The sequence below is a fragment of the Lathamus discolor genome, chromosome Z (assembly GCF_037157495.1).
Source record: "Lathamus discolor isolate bLatDis1 chromosome Z, bLatDis1.hap1, whole genome shotgun sequence".
In the NCBI taxonomy this organism is placed as follows: domain Eukaryota; kingdom Metazoa; phylum Chordata; class Aves; order Psittaciformes; family Psittacidae; genus Lathamus; species Lathamus discolor.
Window position 1 is genome coordinate 111,444,468 of NC_088909.1, and position 13,437 is coordinate 111,457,904.

Here is a 13,437-nt window from a genome sequence, read left to right on the forward strand (position 1 = left end):
ACTGCACTACTCTTTCCTATAAATGTAGTTAAAGAGAGCATGAAATGAAAGGAAGTTCTAAGATGGAAAATAAACCCCTTGTGTCAGAAGCACTTGTTTTATGTAAGGCTACAGGTGCCAAACCCTCTCATTAATGTCTCATGAAGCACCTTTGTAAGACCATATTTTGTGTAGCTATTAACCCCATTTAAGACTTAAAGAATGAATATAATGAAATTAGTTGGACTTTATGATCCTAAACATCTTCTCTGACCTACTTGATTCTATGATTCTATGATTAGTTGTTTAACAGCCAGTATGGATTAGATTATGTATGTATGTATGTATATTATTATGTATGTTTCTTTTATCTTTCTCTCTTAGGCATCCTTGTAAAAAGAGGTGCATTGAGAAAGAAATATCCTGCTCCATCTGTATATAATATACGCTCTGAAACGCACTTTAATACACAGAAGCCAGAGAAATTGCAGCATGTTCATATTTATTTCTGACCAAGTTTGTTACAAATAACTGAGTTCAAGTAGTTGGCTTCACTGCAGGGAGCCTTCTGACTGGCTGCTTAAAGGGCTTACAAACAGGTCTATCAAAAACAGGAAAAAATGAACAGATGCATTTGTTTTTCCTCTCCCTAGGGGACCTCTGAAGTGCCACGTGGATTAGCTGCATGGTTATGACCAGATTATAAACTAGGTGTAAAAGCTGCACTCTTTTCTTTCCCCCAAGAGAAATACTCTATGTAACCTGACTTAGATACTAATGATAATATTTCCCATTTCTTTGTGCTTTTCTTCGCTTTCAGTGCCCAGTGCGATGCCTCAGAACATCTCCTTGGAAGTGGTGAACTCCAGGGTAAGTCTTGCCATGTGCTCAGCACCTCATGGCCCATGATCACGGGTGTTTGTGGATGTGTTCCTGCTTTGTGTAGCTTTTTCATATACAACGAAAGCCAACCTGGCCCTCACAGAATGTTCCCCTGACTTGCCTATTAGATGTTGTTAAAACAAGAACTGAAACACCCAGTTTCAGAGAGGAGCAGTGATTTTTCCAGAGAGGCTTTGGCAACAGCGCTGTCAATTAAACTTAGGTGAACAGCAGAAACTGTTCTCTGATTGCAGAGTAACACCTGCATTAAACGTAGCTGTGCTTTGATTAAATGGAGCAATCTAGGGGAATAATGAGAAGCAGAGCTGATTCTTGGGAAGAGGTGGTGTGGGAGAGAAATATTTTATTGAGAGTTTATAAGCACCACATGCAAGTAGGTCTGTTATTAGACGTCTTGCTTATTCCAACAAATACATCTGTTTTCTGAAAGGTGTATTTCTTTAAGTCCATTACTTTCCTCCATTAAAAAGTCCAACATTTCCATATCACAAATTAATTGGGTTGATGTTATTTCATAATATAGTATTGTACATAATAGGTGCTAATTATGCTTACTACTTGTTGAGTGCTGTGTCTTAATGTATTTTCAAAAGTGTTTGAGATTATTCCTTTTCTTTTTATTCGTTCCTTCCATTTACTGGAACTGATTAAGCTTTTCTTCCATAGCTAAGTTCAGTGTTTCATTTGGAACATGGAAGAGCTCACACTTTAAAGCATGAAACCAGTTGTGTCTTGTCAGGGTGTCCCTTTGGACATGATCATTGGAGGCATCCATTTGCACAGCTACCAAGGAGTAGGAGCCCCAGGCTCACTGACGAGGATAAACTGCTGTTTAGGGAGCATTTATCTATCTTTGATTTGATGGGAACACCGAATACCTGTCAATTTGGTCTTTCTCTTACACTGTTCGTTTTCGTGACATCAAACATATATTCTGGTTATTTTTTTATTTTGTTTCTTAATGCACCCAGCTCCCGTTCCTTTTAAATTCCTCTTACACATAGTGCCCAAAAGGCATTGATGCCTTGGCACATCTTGTTCCAAACCTTTATGTCTACTTTTTCTTGCTTATTCTCAAGGTAAAATGTCAGAGAGCAATTGATCACGTTTTGTGACCTTTTGTGGTGATCATTTACATTTGAAGTACGTAGAACAAAAATAGAAAACAAGCTGCAGGGTACAGTGCTTCATTGGATGGTATGTGAATGCTCCTATCCTAAGATGTTTTATTGCATTATTGGTACTCACAGGTGGAGATAGTTTATACAGATGGGGTAAGACAGGTTGAACTGTGCATAAATTGTGCCTCTATCCACCATCATCAGGGGTCTTGGTATGTTCCCAGTCACAGAGTACTTAATGCTGGAAGTCTTTGCGGATTATTAATTTGCAGCTGTATTTCACAAGGATTTAAATGAAAATAAGAGTGTTTGGCTGAACCGTACCATGCAGGGCTGGTGGTTTTGGATAGGCAATAGAAACACGTCTCAGTCCTCCTCTATGTGACCAAATGTGAGTGCTAGCAAGCTGTACTAGTGGTTAACAGGAGGACTTCTCCATCACCTGTAGACTGAGGCAAGGGTTGCTGTGGGCAGTGGGAGTCTGCAAATCACACCTGCATGGATCTGAGACCTTCCAAAGCATCCCTGGGGCCCTCAAAGTAAGAAGAATGGGGAGCTGCTGGAGCGAGGCCAGAGGAGGCCATGGAGATGCTGCGAGGGCTGGAGCAGCTCTGCTCTGGAGCCAGGCTGAGAGAGCTGGGCTGGGGCAGCCTGGAGAAGAGAAGGCTCCTGAAGGGGAGACCTGAGAGCAGCTCCAGTGCCTAAAGGGGCTGCAGGGAACCTGGAGAGGGGCTTGGAGCAAGCTGCTCCAGTGGAAGGTGTCCCTGCCCATGGCAGGGGTTGGATCTGGGTGAGCTTTAAGCTCCCTTCCAGCACAAATCAGTCTGTGATTCTATGATGCCTCTGGCATTGCAGGGCATCTATTTCTAAGCTGGCAAGCTGGTACTATGTGTGTGACATAGTAACTGCATAGAAAGGTGTATCTGGGAGTGTATGCATGAAATGGGGATCTTTATCAGAGAGTAAAGGATACGTGGAACCACCTGAGACTCTTCTGGGCTGTATCCTACAGGTAATGCAGACACAAGAAAGCCCCAGTGAATTCCAGCAAATCTTGATAAGCTTAAATAGAATTTAAATATTTACATCTAGGTAATTTGGAACAACAAACACAGAAATGAACTGAACTTGCTAAGTCTTAAGGAATAAAAAGGCTTTTCAAGTTGAAGAATTAGCTTGAAAGACCATTCCCAAAATAACACTTTGCCCATTCTTTTGCAGTACAATTTCTGTGGTGGTGGTGGTTGAGGCACAACTAAGCTAATGCTGAAAAGAGCTCTATACAGTCTCCCACTCTTATAAAAGACTGCAATAACTAGGAATATAGTATTTCTGCAGTCATTTTTTTACTGTGTTCTCGCCTTTCTTCTTTTGGCAGCAGTCAGAATTAATTTAATTGAAGACTTAAAATTCACAAACTGATTAAATCAAAACAAATAACTAAATAACCCTTTGAGTTTGCTAACTGGATTGAAGTGGTGCACAGAAGAGCCCAGAGGCTGGCTCTGGCAGTTCCCAGAATTGTTTAAAATTTTATTTCTAGTTTAATAAGATTTCTCTCTTTGTGCTATTTTTCTTCAGTGGTGGCAGATCTATTAATTTAATAACATAACGGAGATGGCCAAGCAAATGGAAGATGCTTGATATGAATTACTATTATCATGATTATTGCTAAATATTGATGGTATTCTGTGACTGGCGACCTTGATCAGATCAAAATTGATAATGGTGAGGACTATGGCAGAAATACAGTTCAATGCTTAAGAGACGTTTCCCTGTAAAATGCAACACAGATGTGGTGGAGACAAGTAAGGAGACAATTCAATACCAGAAGTGCAAAGGGTGCTTGCGTGGATTTTTTATTAGAGATATGGGATATAATAAGTAAGAGATTTATTTCTTACTTCTTTGGTTTGAAAATACCCTACTTTGTTTAAAGAAAAAGGACATGTATAATTTGTGAATAGAGTTTTGACCAAGAACTATCTGTGTCAACAGCTTCTTCTGGCAGAAAGAATGGGGCAATTGCCAAATTTTGATCAGCAGAGATCAAAAAGGGAAAAAAAATTATACCAGGCTTTTAGAAAATATAAAATGTGTAAGAGTAGATTCTAAGCTAAACCTATTACTGAAAGTTGCATCTTTTTAAAGAGGTTTTTTTTTAATTTAGCCTGTTTGAAAGAACAAGGAGACATGCATTTTGCTGTAGATGGGGGAACAAAGCAAAAAAAAAAGGTATTCTTACTTTGGGAAAGATCTGGCAGATCTGGACTCCTTTGAGCTGGCGTACCGTTTCTGCTACTTCTGCCCAGCTGTTGATTTAGCTGGGGGCCATGAGCTAGGAAGCTGGGAGTTTGCTCCTTTTGTCTTTGATTTGAGATCTGTTTCTTCCTTTGAGCTTGCTTCTCCCACCCCTTTTCAAGAACCAGCATGAAGGCAACTGTTTGTGGCTGTTTATGTGTTTGTTTACTTCTTTACTTCCTTGCTTTAAGTATTGCTGGTTTTTACTTTCTGTAATTTTTTAAATACTAGTTGCTAATTAACAAATCTAAAGTGCAGAAATAGCTATAGATTTATTTAATTAAAACTGTGTGTAACTTTATTTCTTCTTCTCATTTTAAAATATGGAGAAAAGTGAAGAAATAATTAGAACTAACTGTAGAAGCAGAATTGGTTTGGTCGTATTTAAGTAGCAATTTAATCCTGGGATGTAGTTCCAGTTCGATGAATAAGGATTGCTTCTGGGATAAGATTTTTCATAGGATAGTTAGGGCTCTGAGAACATAACCAGCAACAATCTCCTGAGGAAAGACAAAAGATGTGAAATGGTCATTTCTCGTTTCTTTTGTGTTTGTGTGTTTGTACCTATACCTAAAACACTTCACAGTCATTATGATTCATAATGTTCGCAGAAACATACCACAAATCGAAATTCATGCTGTTTATAATATATATATATGTTTATGAAATATATATAAATAAACTGCAAGAGTTGTCTCATTCTTTAGTTCAGATCGATAAAATATGGGGGGTTGTATCAAATTCAACAGAGGAAAAGGTGGCTTAAGCTATCTGTGGATCATAGACTTGAATTCCACACATGTAATATTTTGCTGAGTGCTATCTGTAGCTCTTTCTGGTATGAGTAATTGTATTGTTTAACATTCACTGAGTAAACCTTTCCCCTTCTTTCTGCTTCATGTGGTCAATTATTCCAAGCAAAATCTCTGCAGTTGTGGAAAACGTATTTTACTCTTTGAAAGGGTAGGCTAGTGGTATCACTCCACCCCTAACAAATCACTTGATTTCATACTACTTATATACACAGGTACCCATATTCCAGAGACGCTCCATATTCATGGTAACTTTAACCCCTCAGGGCTGCAAAGTGTTTCTGCTGATTGGACCAGAATTTTGGAGTGTTGAAAGAGTTTAACGCGAGGCTGTGACCTTGGTGGGGAGTAGAGCAGCGATAGCAGCAAATCAAGCCCTAGCCCGGTGTACTGGGGTTTTAATTGCAGCTGACTGGAGTAAGGATGAGCTTGACTTTGGGATCAGCCCAGACAAGGGCAGATTGTGGTCAGGGACCCGTCATCCAACTCTGCTTTTAATCATGTTTAACCATCTTAATGTTTTGTAATGAAGAACAGTGCCTAAAATGATGAGCGCTGCAGGGTATCTTAGGGTAGACAAGTACTTTGGAGCTAGCTACACTTTTTAAAATCACATTGATATTTTTTTGTTGTTTCTCTGAGTCTCTTCTAAATTATTTTGTCCAAAGGATTGAAGCACTTATAGTCAGTCATCTGGCTGCCTGCTGTCATAGGCACTTTCCTATGAGATATTTTACTTTAACCCATATTTAGTAGTCTGTGGACTAGACCCACTATGACCTGTGGATAGGACCTAAAGGAAACAAGCCTCATCAGGAGTTTTTCACCATACACACTTAGGTCTGCCACTCAGCTGGAAAATGCTTAGTGGTCTCCGAATTAAAGTCATCATCAAACTCTTTGACAGTCCATGGAACAAAGCTTTCACCATTTTGAAGCTGTCAAAACAAAATGTGATTAACTTTCTCCTCCTCCCCTTATGATTTTGGTCCCCATGTTGATTTCTGTTGTTGAGAAGGATGCAGACAAGAGGAGATGTGCCTTGGGGTGCTCTGTGACAGACGTGAGGCACACAGGAGCCAGATGTTGTCGCTGCAAAAGTACTTTTCTTTCATTGCATGGCATCTGGGTCTGGAGGCTGCTTTGCACTGACAGCAAGCAATATACTCCAACACTGCCGAACAGATCAACCATTCTGTCAAATTGCATTTAGCTCAGCTGCTTAAAATTGCTCTGCTACTAAATGTGCATTAAAATGTGCTATAAATGCATCCTAAACCTTCAGAGGAATTGTTGCTGAGCTGTACATCATCCCTGTGTAGGGCAGCTGGCTCACTGGAGGACAAGGATGGATTGGGCCCTTTATGATAAAGCAATATCAAGAAAGAATGTTTCTTTTAAGTCTGGACAGACTGCTTGAAGTAGGTGTGATATATCCTGTTTAGTGTCTTTTATCACATGTGAAACACTTGTTTGGTGTGGAAAGTGTTTTTCCCCCGAAAGAGCATTATTTGTAATGCTTAGACTAGACATGAGGAAGCATTTCTTTTCCATGAGGATGGTCAAACACTGGTGCAGGCTTGCTGGAGAGGTGGTTAATGCCCCAAGCCTAGCAATGTTTAAGAGGCATTTGGACAATGCCCATAACAGCATGCTTCAACTTTTGGTCAGCACTGAAGAGGTCAGGCAGTTGGGCTAGATGATAGGTTTAGGTCCCTTCCTACTGAAAATACTGTCATTCTATTCTATTCTATTCTGTTCCATCCTATTCTGTTCTGTTCTAGTCTTTTCTAGTCTATTCTATTTTAATTCCACTTCTAATTTTATTTCAATTCCATTTCTAGTTTCAATTCTAATTCCACTTCCAAACCTATTCTGTAATATTCCTTTATCTTGCTAATGAAGTTTAAAACTGCTTAAGAAAGCAGCAGAATGTGCAATGATATGACCTGGGGTAGAAGAGCTGTCTCCCATCGAACTGATGGAACTGATGGGGAGCCCATCCATTCTTCCTCCACTGCCCTGTGTGTGAGGTTCATGAAACACTGATCCATCCTCCAACTCCAGTTGCATTGAATGCTGAATTTTGCAGATACAGTCTGGCCAGGAGCAGAGCTCATTCTGGACCCAAAGCGCAGCAGCTGTCCAGCACTTATCACATTTTACAAACAGGAGGACTGAGGCCTGAAACACTTTTTCAAAGTCTGAAATGTTAATAGAATTGCTAAGTGGTAAGATACTTGGGCATAATGAAATGGTTATTCTGGGGGAAAACTGAGAAACAGAAAATAACTGGTTGGTTATAGTGTCAAACAAACTGCACTTTCAGTGCCGTTCACCAAAATACACCTTCCAGAAGGGATGGGGAATCAAGAAGTAGGAAAAACCCACAGGAGCTCAGCAGCAATGACAGCCAGTAAGTTTAAGTGCTTGGGCTAACCCTGTGCACAAGGCTGCCCTGTGATATTTCTGTCTGACACTTCATGGCAAGGGTGAGGAAACAATAGGTAGTCATCTGGATTTTAACGAATTATTTGCAAAGTGTGAAAAGCAAGCTAATTTATTTAATTAGCTAATATTCATAAAACATTGAGGAGACTGAAGCTCTCAGATACACATGAATGTGGCTGTATGAAAAGATGAGCTTTGAATTGGAAATTGAGATTGGGTTCCTCGTAAAGGAATCGACACCAAGTAACTAGTTTAAAAGAACAAAAAAGTAAAATCAGAATGACTGTCACCACTATTTAGAGATGTGTCCTCTAGAAACAATGTATGTAACCTTTAGAAGTATTAGTATGGAGAGGACCTCAGAGAAAGAGCTCTTTAACCTTTAAATCTGCTACATATAGGAAGGGATAGTAATGAGTACTGAGCTTAACCTTTAAAGGGAGAAAATTTGCTGAAACTTATAGATCAATACCTTCTGATTCTGGCTTGTAATTATACACATTTCTGAGACCCAAACCGTTTGTGGGTCATTATCTTAGAAAATATCCCTTGAATTCACTGCTGGAAGATGTGTCATAATCAAGAAAGCATTATAATTGTGCACTTCAAAGTGCATCACACAAATTATGAGCTATACACCTTGTATAGTACCATACTTTCTGTTGCACTCTAAGGGTATTGTCCACATCCAGCACCTCACTGCTGAGTACATACAAAGTCTCAAAGGTTATGGTGTTAAAGTGGGACAGATTCGTTATGTTATGGGATTTGATTAAACCTTGTTCAAGGTGATGAATGTTCTGGCCACCTTTCTATTTAAGATAAATTTAGAGATACTATTAAGCCACTTAATGCACCCAGGCAACACACAGAGTGGGAGCTCTGGGCAGTATTTCTTAATGATAAAGGCTCAGTAGCTTCTGAACAGTGTAGCAAGAGAGGTTTACCCAGAGACCAATAAAGCAAATTAATGAGCTATGACACTGATTAGTAGAGCTTATATGTTCCTGGGTATCTCTGAGAGAAACGATAAAAGCCTAGGGAAGCAGAAAGGCAAGGTCAGGAGGAATGGGATGGGGAGAAGACAGCAGGTGCTGCTCGGCCCCTCTCCCAGAGCCAAGAGGAAGGAGATGCTGGGCTAAATGCTGGGATTTTGTTTTCCATCCTCAGGACAAGATGATTTCTGCATGTCTTTGGACATAAACAAACATGCCAGGTTAAAGTACCAATATCCTTTCTAATGTGAGCAACATTGACATTCCAAGTCAAACTTTACTGATCTCAAAGGGATTTTAATGATAGCGAAAACGTTCAGCTCACTGACCCCTGGAAACAGTTATAACTGGCGTGCCTAGAAGCTTGATATCATAAAAAATGATTAAAAATGTGATCTATCATGCTTCTGGACAGTTGTCCCACACTGCAGGAGTAGGCTGTACTCTGGCTCAGCCAAAGGCATCCGTTTGATGCAGAACCAGCTCTTTGACAGATTCTGGTGTTTCTATCTGTAATTCAGCCACCACAGATTCTGGGGTTATTTTGGCAATTCTTTGTACTTCCTTATGTGCAGCTTTTGAGCCTGTTCCTCTGCTCTTGGAGAAGGCTGTTTTGATACAGTCCATATATTCTAAAAATGCACAATACCTTTGTATTGCGTTTTAAGCTTTTAGATTTTTATTTTATGTCTATGGATTAAATGTAGTTAAGAGGGTGCTGAGGCGCTGGCACAGGGTGCCCAGGGAAGCTGTGGCTGCCCCATCCCTGGCAGTGCTCAAGGCCAGGTTGGACACAGGGGCTTGGAGCAAGCTGCTCCAGTGGAAGGGGTCCCTGCCCATGGCAGGGGATTGGTACTGCATCAGCTTTAAGGTCCCCTCCAACACAAACCAGTCTGTGATGTTATTAATCTATGAAACCCTGAACAAATATATGACAAATAATATACTTCACTAGTAGATTCTGAGTAAAAAATAAGTTTCAAGATGTTAACAGAAACAGAAACAAATGTAGTGATTTTCCTAAATCACCAAAAAAAAAAAAAAAAAGAGAAAAAAAATTGCGCTGGCTTGTTGGTTTTGGGTTTTTTTTTTACACAGTGTAGAAAGGGACTGAAGACAGCTATTTACAACGCTCTGTACAATTGTACCTAATGTTAATGCGGTTTGTCTGGTTGAAAACTCTCCCTTTGGCATATGATTTACCCGGGGCAGTGTTTTCAGTCAGAGTGGATCAGGAGTTTTGCTTGTGTTGTGTATAGTAGCTTATTTCAATTATGAGACTTTTAATATGAATGAGGTCAAAAGTTTATATTTGGTTTAAGACGATGCCAAACAGTAATTTTGTCCAGTGAGCACTGAAGGACCATGACCATGAGCTTGGCCACCATAGGGTCTGTGCAAAGTGAGATCAGAGAGGGTGTTTAATGCCCGTTGAGCTGGAAAAGCTCTTTGTGTTTCTCTCCACAAAAAAAAAAAGATATGTTTTTGACCTGCAGCATTTCCTTTGAGCAACTGAATTATGGTTCCACAGCTAATATTTCTATGGTCAGTAAAACTCCAGCCTTGAGAAGGGCTCTCCCATTTCTTGTTATTGTGAAAGCCTCCAGCTTCACTCAGGCAGTTACTGCTTGGGCGTGGAAGAAGGAGAAGGAAAAATAATACCTTGGGGGAAAATGCAGAATATTGTTTTAGCCACCCTTCAGTCTGCCCCATGGTGATCTGTTTGTCCTGTGCTCTACTGAGAGCATGCCATTGTTAGCTCTGGCTCTGCTTCGTCCAAACATAGATTCAGATCTTCCCAAAGAAAACCTTGATTCATGAGGGTCTTTCTGTTGTCAGAAGCTCTTCAAAACCCATAAGCAGGTTGGCACAAATGCCTCCGTCCTTGCCAGGAAGCATGCTTGGATGCTGCACATCATTCAGTTGTTCTAATATTTACTTTTGCTCCCTTAAGAGATCCTTATCCGTTTGCAATTAGGCAGTTAGGCTGACAAAATAATTTATAATGATAACAACCAAAGCAGTGCAAATCGGTTCCTAAATATACTTCTTCTTAATTTGATGTGTTGTGGTAAACAGTTTATTCATTTATAAATAGGTTCCTTGAAAATTACCGGCAAAACATTAGTCCTGAAAAACGTGATATTGTTTTTAAAATCAGATAAAGCAACTGAACTTAGCAGAGCTGCTATCTTCCCAACAAAATTTGTATAATAAAGAAGTGATGCTTTTAGTTGATAACTGGGAGCATGTAGGTCTGTGGTTTAATCCCAGCTGGCTTAGGAGAAAAGGTTTAATTCTGTTGGTTGTTTTCATCTCTCTCTGTCAGTGCCCTACTTTCTCTTCCCAAAATTTGGAGCTTGATAAAGTCCTCTTGCATTTGGAAGTTCTGTAAGGATCTTCAAAATATTTTCTGTCTCAGTTGGCATTGCAATCCCTGTTACAATTTGGCCTTGAATTAAGGATTTAAGTGCTTTCCAGAATTGCACAGAACTTTTATATTATAAACTATGATATACTATTTATATTATTTACCATGATCTGGTGAGTGGGTTGGCTCTTCCCAGTACCTCTGCTCTCTGTGCTGTGTCAGGGCTGCAGCATTTGAGCCCGGACATTATCTGGTGGAATTCAGGCTCTAAACGTAGCCATGCAGATTGTCGCTGTCAGAATGCTTCCATGCTTGCCCTATAAAGAGCAGACATGATGCTATGTGACCAATAGAGAAAATTTCTTTCACCTTTGTATTTCATATAAGGGAATCATGAAGAAATATGTTTTCTTCAGATTTCTTGAATGAGTTGGAGGATATATCCAACTTTTCCTCATTTGCAAGCAGACAGGAAGACAAATTACTTATTGTAAATAATTCACTCATCTCTAATTCTGGTTTGCGCTATTTCAGCTTTGCAATACTGACAGATTTTATTCCACATTGCTTTCTGTGGTTTCTTTGTTATTTAGTCCTCTGTGTTCTAATGCCTTTTCTGTAATTGTTTTGACTGGAGAACATCTTGCAATTAAGAAAGAAAAAAATAAAAGAACAGAAGGGTTGTAAAAGAGAGGAATGCTACTGTTACAGCTGAAGAGACAAATAAGACTGAGCATCCTAACACAGGCAAGGCGAAATGGAAACAACATACCAGAAGACAACCGTGACAGGCTCACTTTTAGCATTCAGTGCTGCTCCAGCCTCCTGATAGCAAATTAAGAGCACTGTGGGGTTGTGGATTTAAAGGTCCAACAGGCTTTGCTGAAGACTTTGAGATATCAGGAGAAGGTTGGCATAATCCCAGAGCCCTGGTACAGACACAGCCCCAAGAGCTGATACCAGCAGCACACTTGCTAACCTGGAGCTGGTCCCACCCACTGCAACATGATTTGCTCCTTTTTTAAGTGAATGAAAGATGTTGTACACTTAGGTAGCAAAGAGACATTAATGACAGCAGTAAGGTTAATGGACATAAGTTAAAGGGCATTAAAACCCCATGCAGATGCTCTCAGTCTGACATAAAGTTGTGGTTTCAGTGAAGCATGAGCTTCCTTGAAACACTGCAAATGAAAGCCAGCTTATTTTTGGAGGAGGGTATCCACACCAGAGTTTGATGCTCTTTAATTCACAGGTGTAAACTTCCTTTAAAATAATTCCTTTGACTTCCTAGATGAGGGGTGATAGGCACAAGTTATTTCTGGGGGGATTTCCAACTGGACACAGGAGGAAAAACTTCACCAGGAGAACAACCAGCCATGGTATTATCTCCCCAGGGTACTGGTGGACTCTTCAACATTGGACACTGTTAAGATTTGGGTGGACATCTTGTCTTAGTCATCCTAGAAAGGCTGAAGGAGAAGAACCTGGGATTCTATGATTCCATGATTGATTCTTCTGTTGTCAAGCCATGGAAAGTCAGACGATAGCTGCTGAAGTGGTCTCCCCTTTCATAAACAGATTTTCATCTCCCAGGCAGTAGAATGGGGAATGACACTTTTTTTATGATGGTGTTCAGACCCATGAGGTAGGACCGTTGCTTACCCTCACCTCCACACTCTTCCTGTCCCCTACCAGCAGACAGGCAATAAGTCTGCAGTCGTGTCTGTACATTGTCACTTTTATTATTGTTTTCATGTTAGAGGGTCCCTGAGTGCTGCTGCCTGTCTTCAGCATCTCACTCTGCAACTAACACCACCCTAAAGGCTGACAAGAGCAGCTTTTTAGCACTGAATGTCAGCAGAGCTTGAGAGCATGATGCATTCCCAGCCTCGTAGATATTACTCTCTGCTCGGTCATGTGTTAGTTCAGTCAATTGCTGTGAACAAATAAACATAGGAAGAAATTAATAATATTCCAGATGTAATACAGATCATCTTAAGCTGACTTAGGGTGCAAGTCCCTTTCATCCCCATGTGCTTAAGCACCTCTTCTGCATATTTCCTTTTACCAGCCAGCCAGGGCTAACTTGCCCTACCTTCATATGCCACTTTCATATTTGGCCCTCTGGGAATTTTTTTTAAGGGGGATCACATAATGTACAAATTAATGTAACTTTTTTACAATTACATAGATTTATGTAGATTTCTTTGGCTAAAGTCCAGTGAGTAAAATTGGTGGCCTTAAATGACCTTGTTAAAAAAAAAAAACAAAACAAAACAAAAAAAAAGCAGTCTCTTATTCAATGTGGCTGGTTTGTATGGGAAATCACTATAATCTTCTAAAATTGTTATTCATAGGAAGGAATCTGAATTATTTCGGACTGATTATGCAATCTGGCTGCCAGCCTTTGATGAACTCACATTAAAGGGCCAGGTTTCCCATCTGAGACTCAGCATCTCCCTTCAAATAGGTGTGCAGAAGGTGGACATCTCTGCCGAGGGGCA

The 13,437-nt window shown here is 40.1% G+C and overlaps 1 protein-coding gene across 1 annotated transcript in view; it reads left to right on the forward strand.

The window, feature by feature from the left end:
* Positions 1–13,437, forward strand: part of DCC (DCC netrin 1 receptor) — a 615,473-nt gene that overhangs the window by 466,496 nt on the left and 135,540 nt on the right. Inside the window, exon 12 of the mRNA XM_065661552.1 lies at positions 800–849. Coding sequence (XP_065517624.1) covers positions 800–849 — 50 coding nt within the window. The remainder of the gene's footprint in view (positions 1–799; positions 850–13,437) is intronic.